Source organism: Vitis vinifera, chromosome 8 (genome assembly GCF_030704535.1).
Source record: "Vitis vinifera cultivar Pinot Noir 40024 chromosome 8, ASM3070453v1".
Lineage (NCBI taxonomy): Eukaryota > Viridiplantae > Streptophyta > Magnoliopsida > Vitales > Vitaceae > Vitis > Vitis vinifera.
Window position 1 is genome coordinate 12,302,105 of NC_081812.1, and position 27,896 is coordinate 12,330,000.

The 27,896-nt window shown below is 35.8% G+C and overlaps 1 protein-coding gene across 2 annotated transcripts in view; it reads left to right on the forward strand.

Annotated features, from left to right (window-relative positions):
• The window catches only part of LOC100265499 (uncharacterized), a 75,236-nt gene that overhangs the window by 13,814 nt on the left and 33,526 nt on the right, over positions 1-27,896 (forward strand). For both annotated transcript variants that reach the window (XM_010655382.2, XM_059738984.1), the window contains exons 5-16: positions 6,142-6,204; positions 6,308-6,425; positions 6,595-6,704; positions 11,121-11,216; positions 14,217-14,340; positions 18,207-18,274; positions 22,931-23,017; positions 23,131-23,283; positions 23,376-23,471; positions 23,652-23,711; positions 23,805-23,926; positions 24,002-24,089. In XM_010655382.2, coding sequence (XP_010653684.1) covers positions 6,142-6,204; positions 6,308-6,425; positions 6,595-6,704; positions 11,121-11,216; positions 14,217-14,340; positions 18,207-18,274; positions 22,931-23,017; positions 23,131-23,283; positions 23,376-23,471; positions 23,652-23,711; positions 23,805-23,926; positions 24,002-24,089 — 1,185 coding nt within the window. The remainder of the gene's footprint in view (positions 1-6,141; positions 6,205-6,307; positions 6,426-6,594; positions 6,705-11,120; positions 11,217-14,216; positions 14,341-18,206; positions 18,275-22,930; positions 23,018-23,130; positions 23,284-23,375; positions 23,472-23,651; positions 23,712-23,804; positions 23,927-24,001; positions 24,090-27,896) is intronic.

The window sequence follows — 27,896 nt, forward strand, 5'->3', positions numbered from 1 at the left end:
TCATTTTGTTTCTTGTATCTTATATTGAAAGGATTTCTCATCGTTCCTTTTACATTCTCTCTCTTATATAGTGTTACTCTTGGTTTTTTGTTAAAAGAAAACATGGTTTGATTTCCAAAGCAGAATAATTTGTTATGATATTGCTTTAATGAGGGAGTTTCATTATTTTTTCGTTGCTATAATAGGTGGTAGACATATTTGGATACGGTTAATGATTCTTGGATTTAAGAAGAAATAGTTGGCAAGGTTTTGGCTTGGGGTGGAACCAAAGTCTGTTGAAATCCCTATTGAATAGTTTAGAGCATAGTTTTAAAACGTGCAATTTAAGGTTGCCAGGGTGCAAAGCGGCGCGATGCAAAGTTCCAACTCCTTGCCTTACTCTAGGTGCAACCCATTGGGGAAGACGTTGCTTAGGCATGTAAGGTGCTTGCATTTGTCCAGGCGTGAAGCTCCACAAAATTTTGTTTTTCTAATTTTTTTTCTCCCTTTTTCTTCTTCTTAGTTCTTGGCAATGTTGACATCACGAAATAGTTGTAGAGCCCAACTTTTTCTTTATTTTATTTGACCCAAAATACAACGTTTTAGGTGAATTAAAATAAAAATGCCCTAATTTGGGTGAAATAAAATTTAAAAAGCCCTAATTTGGGCTTTGTAATTGGATCGTGACGTTGAGAATTGAAGAAGAAGAAAAAAAAAACGTACCTTTTTAGAGGACTTTAAAATGGATATTAAATTTAGCTATATTATATAAAATTATATATGTAAATTAGGGTGTACCTTACTTCATTGAAACCCGCACCTTAGGCTACGCCTTGCGCCTAGGCTTTAGGATGACATTGTGTCTTATCTCTAAGTTCAAGGAGATGAGGTGCGACTTACTTCACTAAAGCTCGCTCCTTAGGCTACACCTTGCACCTAGGTTCCAAGAGGACTTTGTGCCTTACGTGCACCTTGTGTCTTTTAAAACTATGGTTTGGAGGATGTTAGAAAGAAGTGTGTTCTAGATAAAGGGAAAGACTTCTCTAATTGGATAAGTTCAAGGAGAAGAGCTAATCTTGGTTGTTTGGAGTGGAAACGTGTTGCAATGAAAAAGTTGTGATCCCTTTTTGTAAGGATTGGAAGGAAAGGGGAAGGGCATACTTGTTTGAGTTATGTAGCAATGGGGAATGGTGTTACATTCAATGCATGGAAATGACTATATTGTTAAGTTAAAGGCCCAATCCTATTATAGAGAGTTGAAGGATTTGGGACAAATTAAGAATGACTTGTTATTCTTTTATAAAAGAAGAGGCCCAAGTGCAAAATGGTTAGCTAATGGAGAGGTGGTCTTAGGCTTAAAATCTTTTACCATTTAGGTTGTTTCCCTATGTATGCTTGGGATCAATGACATAGGCTATGGGTCTGGGGAAGAATGTGTGGAACAAGCTTTTGTGGATCACACAGGCTTTCAAGGATTAGGCCTAGATGTGGTAAATGGTTCAAATGATCTGTGAGGCTTTGGAAGGGGTGAGAAAGATCCACATTGAAGAGCGTTTTCTGTGATGAGAAGGCTTCTTGCCTTTGGGTGCATGGGGAAAGGAGAAGAGGTTCTACAAGTCTTGATGGCTAGTGTCATTCCTTATAAGGTATTGATGCTCCCATAATTTCCATTAATGTCCTTTTCCTTTGTCATATCACTGAGTGTGGTCGATTTTGTTTCTTGCCTAAGTGCGAACTAGTCTTCTTCCTTTGGACCTCACTTCTTTTTTTCTTCTCAAAAGGGTGGGTGTATTGTTTTGGTCTTCATAAAAGGGTCATCATGTTAGAGGGCCTTATAGGATGATTATTTAAGATGGTAGAAAGGCTTCCAAAGGGAGTTTAGGAAAGGAGATGAGGGAGAAGCATGATAAGCTTGTGCAAGGCAAGTTTTTATGATGTTCTTGTGACAAGTTGATTGGGTTTAGTAGGTACTTGAGCTTACCAATGGAGGGGTTTAAGGAGGAAAGTTTCGCTCTCATAAGAAAGTTGGAGGCAAGGAAAAGAAAGGTCTAGGGCACGGTGAAGAAGAGGGTAGGGTTTTCAAAAATTGGGAGAGAGCTTTGGAAGCTAGAATGTTTTGAAAATTACATGGGAGTAGGATGGAATGAAGGTGGAAGTGGAAAGGGTGGTGGTTTTTAGCTGCAATGGGCTAATGAAAGTGTTAATTCTTTCTTGGATTGTAAGGAGATTAATGACATGGAGAGCATGAATGTTATTAGATCCCTAATTTGATCTCAGACGCATATTTGGTGTGTTTACAAAAAAAAAAGGGGGAGAGGGGGGTGGTTTGTGTTTCATGGAATGACAATGGAATTGGTGAAGAGCTTAGGGGTAGGAAGATGTTTGAAATGAGGTGAAATGGAGGCCGAAAAGAAAAGAAAAGTTGGGGTGGAGGGGGGGAGGGGTGGGCAAAATTCTAGTTTTCTTGCAAAATAGTGTTGCAGTTGGTTAAAATGGCAATGGGAGCATTTTCAATTAGGTGTCATTTTAGATGTTGTGAAGATGCTTTTCTATATGTTTTTAGTAAGGTTTACAACCCTACCTTGACAATATTTCTATTATAAAGGAGGGTGTTTGAAAAAGGTAGGTTTTTGGGATGCCTAAGAATGGGAAACAACCCTTCTTTGGAAAAAGTTGAGTTAGAAAGGTAGCTAGGGAGGAGTATCATCCATGCCTGGTAGGAAGAAAACTCTTAGAGGTAGTTGTTTAAGGAAATTTGGTGGAGAGAAGGGGACACAAGTACAATTGAGGAGATGTGGGATCATGATTCGGGCCAAGGAGATTGGAAGCTTGTTTTTGTGAGGGACTTCAATGATTGGGAGATGGATATGGTTGGGGAGCTGCTTCATACTTTGAGGGGTCATAGGCCCTCTTTGGAGGATGACTCAGTTGTGTGGAGGCAGGGAAGAAATGGTATTTTCAAAATCAAAGAAGCTTACAAGCTGCTAGACAAGCCTAATGCCACAGTATTTCCCGCAAGGAGAATATGGGTGGAAAGGGTGCCAACTAAAGTCTGTTTTTTTGCTTGGGAGGCTACGTGGGGGAAGGTGCTTACTCTGGATAGACTCCAGTTAAGAGGGGTGCAACTCCCTAATTGCTGCTATTTGTGTGGTTGTGAAGAAGAGAATGTAAATCATATTCTTTTACACTGAATAGTGACTAGAGCCCTATGGGACATTATTTTTGGGTTGATAGATGTTAAGTGGGTCCTCCCAGAAACTATAAAGGAGACTTTAATATCCTGGAGGGGCTCATTTGTAGGGAAGAAAAGGAAAAAGATTTGGAAATCCATTCCGTTATGTATTTTTTGGACGGTTTGGAAGGAGAGGAATAGGTTAGCCTTTAGGGGGGGTGAGTTGAATATTCAGAAATTAAAGAATTCTTTTGTCTGTAACTTGTGGAACTGGGCCAAAGTGTATTTAGGTGAGGAGTCTTTCTCCCTCATAGGTTTTTTGGAGTGGATAGCTTCCACTTAAGGGGAGGTAGTTTCTTTTTGGTCATTTTTCTTTTTTGAGGCTTTTGCCATCTTGTATACTCCCTGTATGCTTTGTGGCGTTTAGCCTTTTCTAATGCATATCTTGTTTACTTATCAAAAAAAAAAAAAAAATTTTTTTCCATAAAATGGTGAACATTCACTGGAAAGGAATTTCATGGCTTCCTCAAGGTAAATGGTAGTTGGCTTATGGAGGATGAGGAGATAAAGGGGTAACTTAGTTCTTTGGTAGGAATCAAGAAATTAGAGACTTAAGTATTAGTGGGTTGAAATGGGAAGCTTTGTTCAAGGGTGATGCAAAGGCTTTGGAGGTTTTATTTTTTCAGAGGAGGAGGTATAGGTTGCCTTAAATTTGATGTGTGGGGATAAAACACTAGGATCGCATGGTTTTGGCAATATTGTTGGGACTTTGTGAAACATAAGATGGTGGGTTTCTTTAGGGCGTTATATGAGTGTGGGTCATTCTAAAGAAGTTTAAATGCTACTTTCTTAGTATTGGTCCCTAGGAAGGGAGGTGCAAAAGACTTGAAAGATTTAAGGCTTGTTAGTCTATTGAGCACTTTATACAAGTTGCTTGCTAAGGATTTTGGCAAATAGGCTAAAGAAGGTGATAAGAACAATTGTTTCAAATTTGTAGAATACTTTTGTTGAGGGAAGACAAATTTTGGACGTGGTGTTAAGCAATTGATTCAAGGTTGAAGGATGGTATGAAGGGTGTGATATGCAAGCTTGACAAAGAAAAGGCTTGTGATCACGTCGCTTGTCTTTTTTGTTTATTTGTTGGAGATCCTTGATAAAATGAGGTTTGGTTAAAAATGGATTAATTGGATTAAAGGTGCATTTTTACAGGAATATTTTCAATGCTAGTGAAAGAATTCCTGCTGGCTTGTTTTAGAGTTTTAGAATATTGAGGCAAGAGGAATCCCTTTCACCATATTTGTTTGTTTTAGCTATGAAGGTGCTTAGTTGTTCATTGAAGAAGGCCATGGAGGGAGGTTATATTTTAAAGTTTTAGGTAAGCAGAAGAGGAGGTGAAGGGGTGGAGGTGTGTCATTTTTGATTTGTTGCTGACATAATTTTTTTGCTATGCTAGTCATGAGCAAGTGTTATATTAAAGTTGGACTTTTATATGGTTTGAAGCTATCTTAGGATTGAAGATCAATTTAGAGAAGAGTTGGTTTAATATTGATTGGTAGTGTCCACCCTAATGTGGAGTTGGTGGCTTAGTTGGGTTGTAGGATGGGGGAACTTCCTGTTGTGTGCTTGGGTCTTCCTCTTGGATTCCCCTACAAATCGAGTGTTGGTTGGTATTTTGTGGAAGAGAGGATCTACAAGAGGTTGGCTATGTGGAAAAGCCAATATCATTGTCAGGGTAGGAGAATTACTTTTATCAAGACCACCCTGACAAGCTTGTCCATTTGCCATGTCTGTTTTTGTCTTGCCCAAGAAGGTAAGTTGGAGGATTAAAAAGATTTAAAGAGATTTTTTGTAGGGTGGGGGTTTGTTAAAGAAAACATCGCATTTGGTAAGATGGGTGATTGCTTGTGGGGAGCAACTTGATAGAGGCCTTGGTATTAAAAACCTCTCATCTTAATAGGGCATTGCTAGCCAGGTGGAGTTGGAGGTTTCTCTTAGAAGATAAATCTTGATGGAAGCGGTCTATTGTTGGGAAGCATGGGAAGGGGTGGTTGGTGTTTGAGGGAAATTAGGGGTGGTTTTAGAGTTGGGTTGTGGAAGGCCACCTAGAGAATTTTGGAGAATATTGATAACATAACCTCATTCAATGTGGGCAATGGTAGAAGTATGATGTTATGGAATGATAAATGGTGTGGTGGTTTATCTCTAAGAGTCCTTCCCTTTTTATATATCATAGCTATGAACATGTGACAAAGGATGCTTGGGTGGTAGATGTTTGGGATTCACAAGGTGAGGGTTGATGTTTGAATCCCCTGTTTTCAAGGAATGATTAGGAGATGAAAAAGGGTTGAGGCCTTTTAATGATTCAAGGAATGTTGTGCATGTTAAATAAGAGAAATCCTTTAGGGGTGTCGTGGTTCGTTTATGAGAAAAAAGTAGAAGGTTTAGGGGGTTATATTGTTGTACATGTTTTAGTTTTTGTGGAAGGAGATGAACCGTAGAGCATTTGAAAGGAAAAAAAAAAATCTATCAACAGCTTAAATCCATTTTTCTTTGTAATCTTTTGATGTGGGTTAGGATGTACATGGATGAAGGTTCCCTAACCATGATAGATTTTATCAATTGGTTGCTTCGTGAAGGGGTTTTTGTTTCTGATGTCCCTTACTTTTCTCTCTCTGCCTCTCGGTGTCCTTTGTATAAAATCGGTGTACTTTGTTGTGCTTTTTGTTAGGAGCTATTAATATATTTTTTTGCTTGCCTATTAGAAAAAAAAAAGATTCTTGGATTTGGCATTGCTTGTTGCAATTCAAGCTGTTTGGAATTTATTATGATGACATAGTTCCATGACCAGGTTTTTGTTTTCGGTTTTTTGAGTTGGGGGAAAGATGGTGGTGTTTTTTTGGTAGCATTTATACTTGATACTACAATTCACGTCAGCTTGAACATTGTTTATTAATATAAGCTTTCTAACCTTTTTTTTTGTCTTTGTGTAGCCAACACACCACTTTGCCATTGGTTTGAAAATATTGAATCAGCTTGTTTCTGAGATGAATCAGGTTAGAATTCTGTGTCTTTTCTATTTACTAACTATTTAATTATCAGTGCCATACATTTCACCTTTGCCCTGCTAATTTGTGTTTTTGATGTATGTATTATCAGTCAAATCCAGGAGTGCCTTTGAGTCATCATCGTAGAATAGCTTGCTCTTTTCGGGATCAGTCCCTTCTTCAAATTTTCCAGATATCTCTGACTTCACTGTATCAACTCAAAGATGATGGTAATATGCTGACTTTTGCTTTTAGAATGGCATTTGTGGTTTTTTTTTTACTGAATTTCTTTTAATGGATTTATTGGTAACTTGTATGCTGACTTTTCTTCTAATGGATTTATCTTGATATCCTGTTATGTATTTACTTTTCATGTTTTATCCTTCATATAATTTATAGATGGAAGCAAGTTGCAAGAACTGGCTCTTTCACTTTCTCTTAGATGCTTATCATTTGATTTTATGGGGACATCGTTTGATGAAAGTTCAGATGAGTTTGGTACAGTTCAGGTACATTTATAATTGTCATGGAAGTTACATTGCTCTTGATATAATTCATTTAGAGTTTGAGGTGATGTGTGATAAAACTGGAAAATTTGCAATGAAAAAACTGTGCTGCTGAATTTGCAGAAATGAAAAACATCTCATGCAAATTGCCTTTTGAATATAAAAAATTTGAAATATCAAGTCCTAATTCTATTCAGAGTTCACTTTTCAGTTATGTCTCTCTTACTGAAAATTTCAGGCTTTTTTCTTTTTTTTTCTTGGATCAGAAACAAAATATTTATTGAATTGCTTCACCAGCTAAGAACGGCCATGCACCAACACCCATAGAATAATTTTTTTTTTTTGATAAATAAACAAGGATTATAATAACAAAAGGCAAATAGTCACAAAGCATACAGGAAGTATATAAGACAACTTAAACCTCAAAGAGCAAGCTAAGAAACCAAAAAACCTCACCAGCCCTTAAGTGGAAGCTAACCACTCCAAAAAGCCTATAAGAGAAAACGACTCCTCTCCAATATACAATCTAGTCCAATTCCACAAATTACATACAAAAGAATTTTTGAGTTTCTTTATTACTAAAGAATCCCCCTAAAAGCTAACCTATTTCTTTCTTTCCAAATCGTCCAAAAAATGCACAACGGAATGGATTTCCAAATCTTTTTCCTTTTTTTGCCCACAAAAGGGCCCCTCCTGCTAATTAACACATCTTTTACTGTTTCTGGGAAGACCCACTGAAAGCCAAACAAGACAAGGACAATGTCCCAAAGAACTCTGACTACTACACACTGTATAAGTATATGATTTATAGTTTCTTCTTCACAACCACACAAAAAACAACGATTAGGGAATTGCCACCCTCTTTTTTGGAGTCTATCTAGGGTAAGAACCTTCCCTCACGTAGTCTCCCAAAGGAAAAAAACAACTTTGGTTGGGACCCTATCCACCCAAATGTAATTCTTCAGGAAGGAGATGTCATTGGGTGTAATAAGCAATCTGTACGCTTCCTTAACACCAAACTGCCCATTTCTTCCACTCTTCCAAGAAACTGAATCATCCTCCAAAGTTAGCCTATATCCCCTCAAGACAGTAAGCAAATTTCCTACCAAATCCAACTCCCAATCATTAAAAGCTCTAAAGAATCTTAGATTCCATCCCCCCTGACCAAAATTCTGGTCCCAAACTTCCTCCACCGTAGCATTCCTATGGACATCCAAAGCAAATAACTGGGGAATGATTAGTCCAGAATCTAATTTTAGTACCATTACCAATCGTGAACATTATATTTTCCCAACACCAATCTGTTTCCTTCAAAATCTCCTTCCAAACCACCACTCCAAATGTCCCATTAGCCTCATTTGTCTTCCAACCAAGGCCCTCTTGCCCATACTTCACCAAAATCACCTTCTTCCAAAGGTTTTCCTTGTCACATGCAAATCTCCATATCCATTTGCCAAGTAAGGCCTTATTCAAAAGAGCTAGCTTCCTTAAGCCTAGCCCACCTTTCTTCTTATCCGCACATACCACCTCCCAATTAACTAAGTGGGCTTTCCTCTCCAAATTTCCCCCTCCTTAAAGGAAATCTCTTTGTAATTTTTCTAATCTTCTTGCTACTACCTTGGGCATTCGAAAAATAGACATCTAATATATGGGCATACTAGCCATCGTAGTCTTTATGAAAGTAATTCTCTCGCCTTTGGAAATATATTGTCGTTTCCAAAGCGTTAGTCTCCTCCGCACTCTCTTTTCCACCCCATCCCACGTAGAGAGAGACTTGTTAGGAGCCCCTAAAGGCAGTCCCAAGTAAGATGAGGGCAAAGACCCCACCTTGCACCCTAACTCCATTGCCAAAACATCAACCTCATCCACCTCACCAATTGGAATGATTTCACTTTTGGCCAAATTGATTCTTAAACCTAACGCAGCTTCAAACCAAAACAAGGTCCAGCTCAAGTGAGTTAAATGCTCTTTCTTTGCCTCACAAAAAACAACTGTAACATCAGCAAAGAACAGATGAGAAATATTCATTTCCGTCCCTCTTCTTCCCCAGATTCTGCACCCTGAAAGAAAGCCCCCTTCAACAACCCTTCTTATGAGAACACTTAGCACTTCCATTTCCATAACAAAGAGGTAAGGAGATAGCGGGTCTCCTTGAGGCAGCCCCTTGGTACTTGAAAAGAAACTAGCCGACACCCCATTTACCAAGACAGAAAATTTAGCTGTAGAGATGCATCTCCACATCCATCCCATCCACTTTAACCCAAACCCCATCTTTTGCATAACCTTCATTAAAAACTGCCAGTTGATGTTGTCATAAGCTTTTTCTATATCCAATTTACAGATTAGCCCTTTTTCTTTTCTTTTTTGCCAGGAGTCAATCACCTCGTTTGCTATTAGAGAGGCATCCAAAATTTGTCTACCCATCACAAAAACATTCTGATATGAGGAAACCACTTTTCTTATCACTTTCTTAAGTCTATTAGCCAACACCTTAGCCAACAATTTATACAGCCCCCCTAACAAGCTTATGTGTCTAAAATCCCCAAGGTCCTCAGCCCCTCCTTTCTTTGGGATTAGCACCAGAAAAGTGGTATTAAGGCTCTTGAGAAAAGAGCTTTGTTCATGAAAATCCTTAAACATTTCCATGATCTCCTCCTTCACAAAGTCCCAACAGTCTTGCCAAAAAGCCACCGTGAAGCCATCCGGGCCTGGAGTTTTATCGCCATTCATTTCCATCAAAGCAGAGCGGACTTCTTCCTTAGAGAAAGGAAGCTCCAAATTCTCAGCTTCTTGAAGACTCAGGTGATCTAACTGCAGCCCCCCAATATCGGCTTTCCATTTTGCATTTTCTGACAGCATCTGATGATAGGCGTTAGCTACCCCTTCCCTCACGTCTTGCTTCTCTGTCAACCACACTCCATTTATCTTAATTTTATCCAAGGAATTATTTCTACGGTGGGCATTTGCCATTCAGTGGAAAAAAACCTGTGTTCCTGTCCCCTTCCCTTAACCATAATTCCCTTGAAAGCTGTCTCCAATGTACTTCTTCCAATAAAACCCACTTTTTATAATTTTCCTTCGCTTCCTTTTTTAATTCTATTTCATCATTTGATAGGTTTCTCTTGCTTTCCACCAAGTCCCAAAACTCCACTTGTTGAAGAGCTGAATTTTTATTGCATTCCATCCTCCCAAAAACATCCCTATTCCAAGATTTAATTTTTTGTTTAAGCTCCTTCAACTTTGCAGCCAACCTAAAACTGGCCCTGCCTCTTACAACAGTCCCTTGCCACCAGCTCTGTAGGAGATCCTTGAAGCCTTCTACATGAAGCCACATATTTTCAAATTTGAAAGGGGAGGGTCCTCTTCTTAAGCCATCACCTTCTATCAAAATAGGGAAGTGATCTGAGGTAGGCCTAGATAGCCTACTCTGAAGGGCTCCACTAAACTGATCAAGCCAATTTTGAGTCATGAGAAATCTGTCCAATCTAGCCCAAGGCTGATTATTTTGACCCCCGTTCCAAGTAAACAAACCCCCTTGCAAAGGTTAATCAACTAACCCTAATTCATCAATTATTTGAGCAAATCTTCTCATCACTGCTGTTAACCTCCCTTGCCTACTCCTTTCCCTTTGAAATAAAATGATATTGAAATCACCCCCTAAACACCAGGGTCTTTCCCAAATTCCTCTAATCGCCCCCTAGCTCTTCCCACAAGCATTCCCTATCCTCTCTAGTGAACGGACCATAAACTCCCGTGAACACCCAGACAAACCCATCTTCCACTTGCCTGAATCTACAAGAGATTGAAAATTGGCCCACCTCCAAATCAAGAATTTCCAATATCCTTTTGTCCCAACATATCAAAATTCCTCTCGCTGAGCCAGAACATCCAAAGCCCTCCAATCTAAAAATCTCCCAATTCCCAAACTCCTCACCACACCCTCGTCATTGTTTGAATTTTCGTCTCCTGAATACAAAATAAATCCACCTTCTGTTTTCTTATAATGGCCTTTATTATTTTCCTTTTGGAGCTGTTGTTTGCTCCATGCACATTCCAACTCAACAATTTGAGCTTCATTGGACTTCTGAAAGTTGACACCCTCTGCTTTGCAAGGGGCCTTTCTGCTTCTTCCCTCCCTCATAATTAATTGTCCCATAGACTAAATTTTTTTTTCAGGAAAATGAAAATTTCAGACTCTTTTGAGATGAGTATTTGTTTTTTATATTAATTTTTTTGTTCCATCCTATTCAGCATTACTGGAAAAAGAACCAATAAAATAATGAATGCTCCTGACTTTATTTTATTATTTATTTTCAGCACCTTAATATGGTTATGAAACATGTTTTAAATCCTTGAGATCAAGTTTTTGGTTTTTCTGGTATTTTCACTTCTAAAATATTTTTGGCATGGAGTATACAGGTGCCTTCTTCTTGGAGGCCAGCCCTGGAGGATCCCTCAACTCTGCAGATCTTTTTTGATTACTATGCACTCAATAAAACCTCTCTCTCGAAGGAGGTTAGTTTTCCATTTCATTTTATAATAATTGATTCGCTTTGTGGATTGCCTGTCTTTAATTTCTTCAGGTTTTTTGAGGGAGAATAGCTCTTTAGGTTGGTTTGCTTGTGCCAATGTGCTAACTAGCATCTGTTAATGCTGCCATGTTGAGTGTTGAAGAAAAAGGGTAATCTCCCTTGTATTCCATTGCATTCTGATTTGCAATATCTATACACAAAAGAAGGGTTGACAAGATCCCTTTAAATTAGGCGACCTGATTTCTAGGGTCCTATTATGGAACCTACCCAGATTTCTTGGTACAAAATCTTGGATCAACTTTTACAAGAATGGAATAATATACAGTGGGAAAAATAATAGCAATATATATATGAAAATTCATATGATAGTCTACCAAAATAATTTGCTGATATTTGGGCAATTATTCAAATAGAAGGCAACAAAATGTGTCATTATTAGTTAGTGGGGCTACTGTGTATAAATAAGGCCGAGATTATTAATCCATATGTGACAGACCAAACAAGGGGCTGCCTTGTCTTCTTACAAATTATTTGTCATTGATTAGATCAGGCAGTCATGTATATTAAATGCATTTCTTGTTTAGTAGTTAGTACATGTCCAAATTTTTACAATTGAGATGACTCCTAGCATTTTTCTGAATTCTCCTGTCCAATCTTGTTCTGATCTCAGTTTCAGTTGCCTCCTAAGAATGTCATTCTTGGTTCCTTGACTTATGCTATCTTATAGGATTGGAAAGGTTTTTGCTGGAGGCATGGAGCTGCTTGGGCGGCTTCCAAGATGTTTGTGAACAACTTGAATCAGCTGCATGAAGTGCCTCTGGACAAACTGAGAATAGCTTTGGCAATAGTGCTTCCTACAGGATTTTCGCTACTAATTAAATCATCAAAGCCTGAAACCTCAATTCTGAACCACTTGAGTTTGCTGCATCAATTCATGTTTTCCAGTCATCTGTATCTAGGACCAATCACTGTTAAATCATAGGCCATTATTTCTTTTTCATCACCAGGATTCACATTTGTTTTGGTTTTCTTGTTGTTAATTTTAATGCCTTCAACTTGGATTGAATGGTATCTCCTTATTGGTGTGATCATTGGTTGCAGTACTATCTTAACTGACGACCCTCCTCACAACCCTCGCCTTGTTCCCACAGTGCTATCTTAAATGACTCTCCTCATCTTGTTTTGGATGTATCTTCAACTTCTAATTATGTTGTTTCTCCTATTCTTTTTTGATTCACCTTTTTTTAGAAAACTAGCAAATTTTTCAACAGAAGATTCTGTCTAGTTCAATTTGAGTGTTGTCCACTGCAACCTGAAAGCACATCTACATTTTTTTTCTTAAATTTTTTATCAGAAGCAAGATAACTTATTGCATTAAAACTTGGGCAAGTGCAATGAGGATGAGAAATCCTTCCAAAATTTACAAAGAACTGATAAAATAAGCAAAACTGTGCTGATAAATCCACATACAAGCAAAATAACTTTACATCTTGTCATGAAACCAAAAAAAAGTACCACCTAGAACCACTACACTTCTCATGGGGTAAAAAGTCCTCAGCAGAGGATACCAAGTGTTTAGCTTCTTGCTTGGCGAAATGATCCATATTTGATTAGCAAAAGAAGAAAACATATCTAGTTGCTCCCAACGTCAATAATTTGACGGATCCACCTATCATACATTCATGGACCTCTTTCCTTCTTGGATACCCAGGAAATGACAAAAGCAGAATTTCCCTCAACCCATAGCACTGAAAATTCCAAAGCTTTAGCTTGCTATAAGCCCTTTAGAAGAGCTTGAATCTTTGTCTCAATAGCTATACCTTCTCTAGGCAGTTTTGAAAAGGCTCTAAGTACTGTACTACAATGATCTCTAAACACTCCTCCAATCCCACCCCACCTTGGGTTACCTGAGAAAAACCATCAAAATTAAACTTTATGAAGCCCATTGGATGTGGAAAACACATAGCAGGACATATACAGTTTTTTTTTGATCAGAAACAAACAACTGCATTAATAGAAAAACAAAAGAAGGATGAGAGGTCTTCTTCATGAAAAACAAACCTGATCAAAAGAACCAAGCAAACCTCCTCAAAACAAAGAATGTTATACAAGAAGAACAAAAAGGCCTATACAAGTCAACCAACAGCAGCCCCTATAACCCAACCCTAACGTGTACAAATTGAGAGCCAACTAAGCTGAATTACACTCAGGGTAGAGTTTAAAAATGTATGTACAGTAACCACCCCCCCCCCCAAAAAAAAAAAAAAAACTTATTTAATCCTGTGAGCAACATCTTTCCTTGACCTTTTTCTTTTCCAATGCATGCTTTAAGTTTAATTTCTTTTTGTTTCTGTTTTCAAATAAAAGTGTATTGTTTAATGTTCTACAGAAAAGTTAGACTAGGTACTTCATAGTAATGACTCTTTGACAAAAACATATTTGTTCTCTTACATGATGTAACTTTATTCTCATTTGATGAAATGATTTGATTCCTTTCCACTTTGTCAGCGATTCTACTCTTCCTTTGTGGGATGTGTATAATTATTTATATATTTTAACTTAACTTTAATCTACCATTCCTTTGTGGAATGTTTGTAGTTATCTACATATTGTAACCTTTAGTTCTCATTTTTATATGTTGATGTTGGAGTCTTGATTTGTATGGTTTGTTCTTTCCATGTGTATGAATTCATGTCATGCAAGTCAGTTAAGTGATTGAAGTTCTCTAATCAATGTTCAATTTCTTATACAGTGTAACTTTAATTTCCATTGATGTTAGTATCTTGGTTCATCTTGCTCTTTTTGTTTGTGAATTCATGTGATGAAGCTAGTTGAGTGATTGAACTTCTGTAACTACTTTTCAGTTTTTTGGTTGTTTTGGAGGATTGTCTTGTTTAAAGTTGCTACATTGCTTATTTTTATTTTATGTCCAAGAATTTTCCCAGTTCATCAACCCTAATGGATCCTCTGATTTCACTGTCAGGCTTTGGAGTGCTTAGTTAGGCTGGCTTCTATAAGGCGGTCTTTCTTTGTCAATGATGCTACACGGTTGAAATTTTTGGCCCACCTAATGATAGGAACAAAGGAGATTTTACAAACTGGAAAAGGTAAACAAGATTACCTTGTTTATCATCTATAAGGCGATCTTTCTTTTCCTTATTTACTTTTCTGATAGGAAAATAATTATTGTGAAAGTGTGTGAGATGGTGGGGTGGTATACCTTGTTACATGAGAAGTATAAACCTTAAGATGAAGAAAAGATATAAACTTAGGAGTCTCACTAAAGCCTTCTAAGATTCTGACCGACAATAAAATTAATTGGGTTTCACCATTGAGAATTGCAAGGTATGCAAAAAAAAAAACTTAATATTCTTGATCATCAATCCTTAATTCTATTTTACACCACTTAGCCTTATTAATTGCTTTAAAAAACCCTAAAATTTGAATAGAGCTATGAAAAGGTAAACCATACATATGTAGTAACTAATTAGAATTCTTATTCCTTTCTTAAAATTGTTAAATTTTATAAAAAATATTAAAAGAAATCAGAATTTTTTTTAAAAATAAATTTAGAAACTTCTTGTAACAAAGTTTTTAAACAAAAGAAAACTTTTGGATTCTAAGGGACTTGAAATAGAAACTTTAAATTTTATTTTAGAAAATAGAAAGTTTAGAACTTATTCTAAGAATTCTTAAACTTCCCAAAATCTAAATAAAACTCATATATCAACTACTAACTAATTTTAATACCTAATTTTTTTTAGAATTACTTAAATATCCTTGATAGAGTAATTTGAGAATTCTTTATTTCCTTTCATTCCTTTCTTGAGTAGATCTTAAGAATACCATAGGACACAACTCCTAAGCAATCGAGTGATGGATTAATATATGGCTCATTGATTTCCATTTATTTTGCACAAGCAACACCACTTACCATATTCCACCATTTCACCTTGAGATGGTCTAAAGATAAAAATTCTCCCACATTGCTATGCAAACAAAAAAGGTACTTATAGAGGTGTGGTTGACTTCCTCTTCACTTTGACTTTGGGGCAAGCAAAGTGAACACACTTCTTGGTCACTGACACCCAAAGATAATTCTATAAGTGAACTCTGTATTCCATGTATTTCACCAATCTTTATTTGTACTCAATGGCCTTTGTACTTCTTTCCAACCTGATAACAAGCAGTAGCTAATAGAACACATTGCCATAGTACTTTACTTCTTGTCGTGATACTAAATGCCTAATGCTATGTTTAGTTCGCTAGATTGTCATTTTTGGTAGGGTACTTTACTTCTTGTCGTGATACTAAATGCCTAATGCTATGTTTGGTTGGCTAGATTGTCATTTTCAATAGGATATAATATCCTTGGATATTATATCCAATGGAAATGATATCCTGAGATAGGATAAGAGATGAGATATGTTATGTTATGTTTTTATTTTGATTTTTAAAAAGAAGACAAAATGGAATAGAAAAACTATTGTATTTCAATGTTTGATACTTGTTTAAAATAAAAATTATCACCTTCTTGTACTCATTTGCTACCAGAAAATAAATAGGTCATGATTTCTCTATGTGCTCTTAGGTTAAGTCCCACTTCAGAATTCTCTCCCCAAATTTATGGAGAGCGTTATCGGACAAGGGTTGGATTGGCTAGTTCCCAAAACATATATGCTAACCCGATCCCATATGGTTTCGGGTTGCCAAGAGGTTTTCTACAATGTTTTAAAAACCTGATTGGACTTGCTGGTTCGACCAATGTTGATCAGACCTTGGTCCCGTTTGGTTCACTAGATTGGGCTAGAATGGAGTTGAACTAGCATTAAACGAGTCAACCCGATGGTCCAACCGCTAAACCGGTGAGTGGGCTTGGTCGGTTTAGCTTCACTTTTTGTTTTGTTTTTAAAAGCCTTAATACCTTTGTTTAAAAGCTTGATGTCCAACCAATTGAGCTTTTCATTTTCAAAGGCCCACAGTTTGGCTAGGTCCAATGTGAAGCCCTTTCTAATTTGTTGGCTGTGTTGACCGATGCATTCTTGAATGACACTTTTATAGGGTAGTTTGAGCCCATCTAGTTCTCAATCTTCCAATGTGGGATTCAAAGGGGCCTTTTTTTAAAGGTCTAAAAGCCATATATAGTGCATTGAGATGTATCAACAAATTTGTATGAAAAACATTTAATATATATATATATATATTTAATATAATTCAGAAACTTAAAAATAAATATAAAGATTTATGATTTATCTAATATTATGGGATAATAAATATCAAAATAATATAGATAAAACAACTAATAATTTTGAAAATAATAAAATATATAACTATTAAAATCTAAACAACTTTAAATAATAAAATCTTATTTATAAGAATAATTTTAAGTTAAATATATTTAATAAAATCATAAATATTAAAATTTTAATAAATCTTCATGTTTATCCTTATCATAATTTTATTTATCAATGTTATTGATGACATGATGAAAATTTTAATTTTTAATTATATATAAATTATATATTTATGATATCACTAGTTCAGCCATGGTTTGACCACTGGTTTGATCATTGAACTATAAATTGGTAACTTTTCCGATTCAATGATCGGTTTGGTTTTGAAAACATTGGTTTTCTACACTAAGAGAATAATGGAAAGAGATAGACACGCTATGAGTGATTTTGATCATAACATAAGAGAATCCGAACTTCAAAAATTGACTTAATCCTAAAGGGTAAAATCAACAAGAATGAGTTCTAGAAACTTGACTTAAAAAAAAAACTTAGGGGCTGGGGTAGAACTAAGGGCTCCAGGGTACTCCTTGGTATCGGGGGTGGTGGGCGCTCCTCCCACTTGGTCCATATTCTAGATTAGACAAGGTCACTATTCCTGACCAGAGTTAGCAATAGAGGGAACAGAGTAAGGCCTTAACTAAAAACAAAAGGTTGCTATTCCTCTAGGAATAGAGTACAACCTTTACAAAGAAAATAAGGCTGCTATTCTTGACCCAAGTCAGGAATGGAGTAAGGCCTTAACCAAAAACCTAAGGCCACTATTCCTGACTAGAGCAACAATAGAGTAAGGCCTTAACCGATTATGGATTTCATGGTCAATATATCCACAAAACTATCTTTTGGATTGCATGATGCAGATAAAAACAAGTATTCTTTGTGATCGGTGCCCATATTTGAGAACAAAAATTGAGTAAGCATCGACATAAGACTACTCAACAACATTTTAATATTAGGAAGGCTATTATTCCTTACAGAAGGAGTAGAATACTGCCTTTGGTATAGATAAATAGTATTAAGGGGTCCATAGATGGTCTTTAAGCCCCCCTTTGAAGGCCTACCAATCCCACTCAAGTATCTTGAAGGTAGAGTTTTCAGATCTATCACACCACTGGAGGGTTGTTAGGGGGGTTCACGCTAAAAATACCTTGTATTGAGCTGTTTCAGCGTTTTATAGGATCTTTTTAGAGTTCTTCCCCTTCACAAGTCTTAGTGTTTAGGGGGCCCAAGGGTCGTTCCCTAGGAAGAGAAATAACTACCCTAGCAAGGAGTGAGTGACTCTTTGGGAATTTTATTATAATAGTTTTGTATGCTTAAAAGGAGGAACTAAAGCTTTAAGAGTGTCAGAAGATTATGATATTTTTCTTATTCATAAATGTTTCTCTTGTACAAAATTACGATCTTATATGCTGGTGAGAGATCAAAATAAGTATTTTGTAAGGTCATATTTGTCCTTGCTATCCGCATTAATTTCCAGTTTTGAAACTGTTGGCAATTAAGTTTTGATAATGTTTCTTAATGGCTTTGAGCCATTTTACTATTAATTCATTACTTCCAACTATTTTGGTCTTTGGAATGCTGACCATGTCTCTGTCTTTACTTAATTTCAGTTCATAAATTTCCCATTTCATTTGAATTTGACTCTATCTGAAATTGATCCTTATACTATTATTTGGAGGCAGGTCTTACCGATCATGATAATTATCATGAGTATTGTCGTCTCCTTGGACGCTTTAAGGCGAATTATCAGGTTATTTTTCATGCATTGAGTGCGTGTGTCATGCATTATCTTCTGCTTTCTGATTCTTGCCTTGGTGCCTTGCATACAACCCATGTACTTTGGTGCGCTCTTTTGGTAGGGGTTGTCAATATATTTTTTGCTTGCTTATCAAAAGAATATCTTCTGCTTTCTAATATGTTGTCATAGTTTATTTTTGGAATTGATATTCTTGTGGGAAGGAGGACTTACTACTTGTGTACCTTCGATGTGAACATTGCTAAAACTTTCAAGTTCTGCTTTAATTATTTTTAATTATTATTGTTTACTTTGTTTAATTACATCACCTAAATATTAAAATCATTGGTTTTCTGTCTATAATAAGAAGTGATTTATGTTATATAGATGTTTAATAAGATGTCTATTTAACATAAAAAAAAATCCCCAAAGAAAGGAGAATTATCAATCACTCACAAAAAATGGAGCCATGTTTGTTATGTCAGACCACCCTTCCGAAGCCAAGATTTGATTTCTAGTGTACCAAACTACTTCGAATGTATGCAAGCAAATAACATAATGGTCTACATAGAAAAATGACACTCCAATAAAAAATTGGGCGAGATCAACCATGAATAGTATCATTTTTATGTCTTACAAAATCGCCCTATCCCCTCCTCTACCATAAAAAATAAAGCAAAAAGGAAAAAAGAAAAAGAAGTATATAATTTGTTGCAACTGAGATAAAAAAACTTCGGAAAAATGCAATTCAACTTGGGTGTGATGCAAAACACTAGGAACTTAGCGACAAAACTCTAATAAAACACTAAAATGTTGTTTGTGTGAATAATTTCAGCGCTGAAGAACAAATAATTAACATGAGAGCAAAAAGTGTTTTTGGTTTCTCTATGTGTTAGTAATTTGTAAAAAAAGAACAACTAAAACTTTGATGTGTGCGGATAGATTTGCCTTTTCTCTGACTGCTATACGCTTATTTTCCTTTTTTTAAATCATATTTTTTATAGAGGATTTTGCACTTGTTGGAATGTTTTATCATCTTATACTTACCATTCAATGCAATGATATGATTGTTTTTGGTTTAAAAAAAGAGCTAATAATGAAACTTCTCATAATAATACTCAAACTCCTTTAATAGTTCTCCTAGTAGACCTATAATTATCTATTCAAAAAGAACTCTAATTTAGTAACTCAAATTGACTTGTTAAAGCTACAACATTCAAAGTGACCAATTTGTATCATAAAATGAAACACTAGATGCATTGACTGATGTGGCACTTGCTGCTATTGATAGGACACTTGTTGTTGCTACTTATTTGACACTTGATGCCATTGATGTGGCGCATAGGCATCAAATGGTTTGTATCCAATTTAACACTAAAATACAAGTTCTATGATATGATAATGGAGGGGAATACTTCAATAAGGGTCTAAGTGTCTATTTTCAATCTCATGACATTATTCATGAAACTTCGTGTGTTGATACATCCTAATAGCACATAATGGTATAGTTGAGCACAAGAATCGTCATCTCTTAGAGGTTGCGAGATCCTTACCCTTTGCTATGAATGTTCTTAAATCTTTTTGGGGTCATGCAGTCCTTAATGCAACATATCTCATTGACTATATGCCCTCAAAATGCCTTGAAAAGTCGTTCATTTTGAACCCCCTCTAGTCCTTGTCCAAAACACATTCTATTCCAACTTCTTCATAGCCAGAGCAAAGTATTTGCTTGTGTTTGTTTTGTTCACATCCATATACAACATAAGAGTACACTTGATCCTAGGCCATTCAAGCGCATTTTTTTTGGGATAATATTACCATAAAAAGGGATACAAATGCTACCACCCACCTTTAGAAAATATGCTTATTTCCATGGATGTTACTTTTATTAAAGATTAGGTTACCATTGAGGGGGAGATTTAGGTGCTTCTCTCAAGGGGAAAATAAGTCTTGGGATGTGCTAGTGTGCTACCACTACATAGTGAATCATCATGTGAAACTTCTACACTCACTTCAAGAGAATTTCTTAAGTCATATAGATTGATATATTCAAGAAAGGAGAAGACTCAACCTACTGAACCACCTCTTGATCCACTTAATGACCAATCGGATGCTCCTACAAGGGCTAACCCTGAGGTAATTGCTTCTCATGAACTCTCTATTGACACTTCTATTGAAAAGTCAACTTAATTAACTCTTGAAAACCAGACTTGTCATCCTTCTAGAGAGTGAAAACCAACCTCTCCTTATGGTTTTGCAAATTATGTTGTTAAATGCCGTATCTCTCATGTCTTTGTGTCATTTATCTCCATCTTAAAAAATATTAGCTAACGAATTGTCCTCTCTGTATGTTCCTAATAAGTAATAGGAAGTTCTTAACAACCTAAAGTAGAAAGCTAGCATGATTGAAGAAATGGAAGCATTACAAAAAAATGATACATGGGAACTATTGGATTTTCTAGAGGAAAACAAGATAGTTGGCTACAGGTGGGTGTTGATAGTGAAACATAAGGCAAGTGGTTTTGTGGAGAGATTCAAAGTAAGATTGGTGGTTAATGGTTATACACAAACATATGAGGTAGATTATCAGGAAAGTTTTGCACCAACAGTGAAGATAAATACCATTTGGGTCCTTTTTTTGTTACCTATAAACTTGGCTAGGCCTTTTCAATGGTTTTATTTTATTTATTTTTATCATAAACAAAATATATGTATTAATTGAGAAAAGAAACATGAGAAAAGAAACTTGGTTTGGTTTTTTTTTTCTTTGATTGGAAGAATGCATTTCTTCATGTAGATCTAAAAGAAGTATACATGGACTTTCCTTTTGGCTTTGAGGTAAGTTACATAGATTGAGGAAGTCCTTATATGAACTCAAGCAATCAGCTATGTAGAACTTGGTTTGGTGGATTTACTCAGACTATGAAGAAGTATGAATACCATTAAAGCTAGTCTTATCACTCTTTTTCTCAAATATGCACTCGAAGGGAAGATTACCCCCTTGATCGTGTATGTGGATAATATTGTGGTGACAGGTAATGATAATGAGGAGATGAGTAAACTAAAAACATATTTGGCAACAAAATTTGGGATTAAAGACCTTGACACATTGCAATATTTTAAAGGCATTGAAGTTGCTAGATCAAAGCAGGGGATGATCGTTGTTTCTCAAAGGAAATATATTTTAAACACACTTGGTGAAATTGGAATGTTAGCTTGTAAGCCTATTGATACTCCAGTTAGGTGCCAACTTATTAAAGGATACACCGATAGACAAAGAGCGATGATAAAGATTAGTTGGGAAGTTGATATATTTGGTTTATACTCACTCTGACATAGCCTTTGCAATGAGTGTGGCAAGTTAGTTCATGCATGCTCTTTTGTGGGAAAGATGGAGGCGGTGTTAACTTCAGGGTGATTCTTTCTCCTGGGTGTTGATGTGGGTCAAATTACACTCATAGGAAAGTCAACTGCATGAACCAACAGAAACCAAGTTAACCTTGACCCTTTCTTTTTCAGTATGTTTTATAAGAACAGGAGGCATCACTGAGTTTCTTTTACATTCTTTTAAGTTTGTGTTGGCTTGGATTTTTATATGATACTGTTTGGGGTACTGTAACATGGTGTAGTTTGTGCAATTTTCTAAAAACGTTTTTAGAACATGTTTGTTGATTTGGAGTTGTTTTAAACTGAAACTTATTTTATTAGAGCTCAAGCAACAACCTTTAAACATAATGTGGCTTTTGGTGCAGAGTTGACTGCAGAATTTTTTATAGAAGGGATTGAAATCCCCCTCTCTTAGGCTGAATGTGTGATTATTTATTGGCTGAAAATGTTTACCTTGAAATTGTTCTTTCTTGGTTTTCCTTCCTTTTTGTGTTTCATCCTCAATAAGCTAGTTGGGTTATTCTTCTGTGGACTTCATTAATACTCTTTATCATCAGCAGGTCTGATATTGTTAGAGAGAGTCTGATCACTTGTTGGTGCATTGTGAGGTAGACAGGGATTTATGGTCAATGTCATTCATAGTTTTTAGTCTGTGTTGGGTGCTTCCAAGAACCATAGGTAGATGCTTTCCACATGGCATAGCAAGTTTGTTAGAATGGGAATGAAGAAGATATGGTGGGGTGGCTCTATCTGGTGTTTATGGAAGTGCAACTAAATCATGTTTGAGGGAATTGAAATTCCAGGATGGAAGCTTAAGGAGATTATGCTATGATTTTCATACAATTTGATGAGTAGAATAAATGTGGATGGGTCATAGAAGGAGTTCCTTGTTAAATCTTATTATGTGCATGAGTGGAAACTGAGTGATGAGGATCTTTTGGCTGTTCAGTTATTGTTTCTACTTTATCTCTCTCCTTCTCCCTCTTTGGTTTTTGGATGGCTGAAACTTCGGTAAGGATATCTAGTTTGTCCATAAAAGGAAAATCAATCGTCTTAGAGAATCCACGTTAATTCTCAGTTTTTCTTTTATCATGTCCAAAAAGTCATTTAGGCTAGATAAAAAGTAATATCATTTTTATTGAAATTGAGCAGCCAATTGAGATTGAATTCAATTGACTTGTAGCATATTGTTCATTTCTTTCTTTTTTTCTTTTTATTTTTTATTTTTTTGAAGATGAGCATGTTGTTCCTCATGGTCCTTGTAATTCTGAACTTGCATTGCAGTTATCCGATCTTGTGAACATGGAGGGCTATAGGGATTGGATACGCTTAACAGCAGAGTTCACATTGAAGTCTCTGGAGTCTTGGCAGGTCAGTAGATGCGCATAACTTTTATCCAGAATGTAAATGTTGCAATGTCATCTCGCCTATGTTTAAAATTTTCTCTAATCTGAAGCTGATTAAATCATTGTGTTTCCCACCAGTGGGCCAGTGGCAGTCTTTACTACCTTCTAGGGCTGTGGTCTCGTTTGGTAACATCTGTGCCATATTTGAAGGGTGACGCACCAGCCCTGCTGGATGAATATGTGCCTAAGATTGTAGAAGGTTTTGTCTCATCAAGATTGGATTCCTTGCAGGTTACATGACATATTTTCTTATCAGACTATGCATGGAGATAATAAATAGAATGTTTTACACTAGATTCTCTGGCTTTTTCTACTTGGTGCAGGATGAGTTCTCAGATGATCTCTCTGAAAATTTGCTTGACAATGTTGAACTTCTTCAGGATCAGCTTGATTGCATTCCTCACCTTTGCAGATTTCAGGTTTAGACTTTAAGATGCTTCAAACATAAAATTTATTTATCTGTTATTAACACTTGAGAGAACTATATTTCTCTCACTCTCTATATATATCCTTAAATTATAGAACTTATGCTTTTGGGCTATCAAGTTGCATGCACTTTAATGATGAATTCAAAACTTTCATCTGGGTTCCTGATGCAGTATGAAAGATGTAGCGTATATATATTAACGGTTATGGAGCCTATCCTGCAAATCTATATGGTATGCACAAATAGCATTTTGCAGAATGCCTTTATGTGAATTTTCTATATGATGATTATGATTTTGATCAACATCTTAATTTGATTTATATAGGAAGAAGCACGCCTACAGGCCAGTGCAGATGGAAGTGAACTGTCTCTTGTTGAAACAAAACTTGCTTGGATAGTACATATAGTCGCTGCTATTCTTAAGATAAAGCAATTTAATAGCTTTAGGTAAAAGATTTCTACTGGCAATTCAGGAGGGTTATTGTGTCTCTCCTTTTATTTTTCTTTGCTTCTCTCTTGCAGTGGGGAATCACAGGAAAAAATCGATGCAGAACTTTCAGCACGTGTGTTGCAGTTGGTAAATGTCACAGACAGTGGATTACACCGTCTGGTATGTTGATTTGATACTAGAGTTTGTTTATTTTGGAATTTCAAATGCAACATGAAGTTTGTTAATTTTACAGTCTTTTCAGAATTTTAGTATAAATTTATAGTTTTGCTTTCATGTTCGACTTTTATTTTGTCATCATAAGTTTTAAGTATTTGCAAACAGCTAATGTTAATTAATTATCATATAAAAAATAAGTAAAGTATATCTGTTTTTATAAATTAATCTGGTTGCATGGTGTACAAAGGTTTTATATGAATAGGAAATATAATTTTGCATATTTTAGTTGTTAGGTTGTAGTGCAAGTGAATGCATGAGCCTAGGATCATTCCAAATGCAGCAATTTGCAAACTTGTTCTGGCGGCAGAAAATGTAACTTAAAAGAGTCAGTGAAAGTAGTTATTCTTTTTGGTTTTGCATGTCCCAAATGTTGGATCATACACATGATACTCCTGAGGATGAATACCCTGAGCAGGAGACTGCATGAGTTTGTGGTTTGCACATTAATTTTTGTTTTTTATTTTTCTTATGAATACTGTATGCTCTTTGAATGGACATCCTTCACAGAATACTTGTTACGTTGGGGCACTGTAGCTCCCTTTTCATGAACACCATTTCAGATTCCTAATCCATTCACAAGTAGGGTTCAGTTCAATTCCAGACACATTGAGAACAGCTAAAATGTTCACATTTATTCTATCCACAAAGCTAATTATCGCATCAAAACTGCATCCATCCTAGTTTAGACCATAAAAATGAGTCTAGGCTGTTTAGGCAACTCTAGACAGGACACATTCTGGCATTCAGCTTGGCTGTAGCCCAGACTTCAATTTTGCCACCCTTGTGATTAAGATTTAGGGTGTTAATTTTAATGGTATTGTCATGTTCTAGGCAATACAGATAGGTCTTGCACATGAGTTCTTGAGAGAACTTTCCTAATAGGCATATATTAGAGAAAACCTAGTGGACTTGGAATTAATTTGGAAATCATATTTTACCAAAAAAACAATTTAGAAACATAAGAATTTTAGAAAGAATTGAAAAGATTTCATATTTTAAGTTTAAAAAGATTTGAAAAGATTTTCCTTTTAAAATTCTTAATCTAAATTCCTTTCCAAACTTCTTAAAATTTTTGGAAAGATTCTCTTTTTTAAAGTTTTTTTTTCAAATTAATTTTATTATTTGGAAGAATTTTTCTTTTTAAATTCTCAATTTAATTCCAAATTAATTTAATTCCTAATTTAAGTCCATTCTATGCCTTTTATGTCATTATTCTCACTCAACCATACGTGTTTAATCCTGGGATCATTTTGCAGCAACCTTGAATCTTTAGAGAGAGTGTAACTCACAAGAACTACCCAGATAGCCTAATGCACTAACAAAGATGATTGGACATTCTAAACTAAGGGATGAGCTGTACTACATAAACCAAACCCTCAAGGCTTGGTTTCTACTACTACTTCTAAAATAAATCAGGTGTAGCTTTGACATAGATGCTTAGGCCATTCCTCTTTTTCAATTCTAAAAAGACACTTTCCCTACTTGCTTGCAAATATTGATGTCAAGGATTTGCATTATGGAAGTTGTGAACTTGTGACACATCATCGCATACCTCTTCAAATAAATACTCCAAATAATTTTCCTGTATTTAGTTTGATACAGTATGATGTTTGGGGTCCATCTTGTGTCTCTAATATTTCCGACTTACAATGGTTTATTATATTTGTAGATGATTGTGCTCGTTCTACTTAGGTATATCTTATGAAATCTAAATATGACGTATCATTTATTTTTTCATCTTTTCATAAAGATATTCAAAACTTATTGGAGTTAAAATCCATACTCTCAGGACAAATAACAGGAGGGAGTATTTCAACCAAGCATTGATTGATTTATCTTCAAAATGAGAGTATAATTCACCACTCATTATGTGTTAACACACCCCAACAAAATGGGGTTTCCAAAAGGAAAAATAAACATTTATTAGAAGTTGCCCACACTCTACCTTTTGAAATGAATGTTCCAAAAACATATTAGGGTCCTTGATTTCAAATCCCTCATAGAAAAACTCCACTCTTGGTTTCCTAATTTTTAGGGTTTTACTAAATTGCCTCCAAAGATATTAGGGTGTTTATCCTATGTCCATGCTCAGAGCCATTTAAGAGGGAAACTTAACCCTCGAGCAATCTGTTGCATTTTTTTTAGGCTACTCATCCACATAAAAGGCTTAAAAATGTTACCATCCAGCCACATAGAAAAAATATGTTACAAGGGAAGTAACTTTTGTGGAAAATTGATCCTTTTATGGAAACACCTATCTTCAAGGGGAGAAGGATAATATGGAAGACAGGTGGTGGGATCTTGAACTTGAACCTTCCTTTGACTCCTCTACACTAAATCAAATATTTTTATTTTTTATTTTTGATAGGAAACGACAAAGGGATACACTAAATCAAAATGATTTGAAAGGTTCCTTCCTCAAATAATTTCTTCCTCTTCTGATGAATTCATTTAAAATTCTAATATCACTTTTGAAACTCCCGTGGTTGTTGAAAATGAAGCATCTCCTATGGCCAAAATGCATTCTAAGAGAAAGCAGCCAATAGTCCCTTTGCATGACCCAATTATCAACTCTAAAACATGTAAATGGAAAAGGTAATTAGAATCCCACCCTAAATAATGATCTAGATTTATCTATTACTCTCAGAAAAGGAATTAGATCCTATACAATTTACCATATTTCTCAGTTTTTGTCCTTACAAAATCTCTTACCTCAACATAGGGTCTTTACTACATAATTATTCAACCATGGAATTCCTACAACTTTTGAGGAAGCTCTAGGCTTGGAATGATTGAAGGAGGCTATGAAAGAAGAAATGAGAGCATGGGAGAAAAATAGAACTTGAGAGATAGTGGATTTGCCAAAAGGATACAAGAACCACGGGGCTGTAAATGGATTTATACCATGAAGTGTAAAGTTGATGACTCAGTGGAAAGGTACAAGGTACTCACGATAAAAGGGTACACACAAACTTATGGTGTTGATTATTAAGACACTTTTACCCTTGTAGTTAAGATGAACACCATTCAGATTTTATTATCTATAACAACAAATCTAAACTGGCCATTGCAACAATTTGATGTAAATAACACATTCCTCCATGGAGACTTGGAAGAGGAGGTATTTATGAATGTTTTGCCTGGTTTTTCTCATAGAAAAATGGGGTAACAAAGTGTGCATGTTGAATAAATCTCTATATCGGCTTAAACAATCCCTAAGGGCCTAGTTTCGAAAGTTTACCAAGTCCATGGTAAGAAGAGGCTGCAAACAAAGTTAAAGTAACCACACGTTGAAGAAATCTCTATATCGGCTTAAACAATCCCTAAGGGCCTAGTTTGGAAAGTTTACCAAGTCCCATAGTAAGAAGAGGCTGCAAACAAAGTCAAAGTAACCACACGTTATTTATCAAACATTCTACTCATGGAAAGGTATCTGCCTTAATTGTGTATGTAAATGATATTGTGGTTACTAGAGATGATTTAATTGAGATTGTATTTTGTTACACATGTTCTTGATGAAATTCTTAAAATGTTTGTTTTTTTTTTTTGCCTTTCTCCAAATTTTCTGGTGACTTATTTTTGGTAAATTATGTTTGTCCTATCAAAATAGCTATAATTTCTATTCGGTAATGATCAGTTATTTTCGTAAATTTTTGTGCTGGTATGAGGAGGAAATTTAGTTCTTACTCTGAATATAGGCGGGCAACCTCTATTTTTGTAGTCTGGACTAGTTTCTCTGAATTTCAGGAT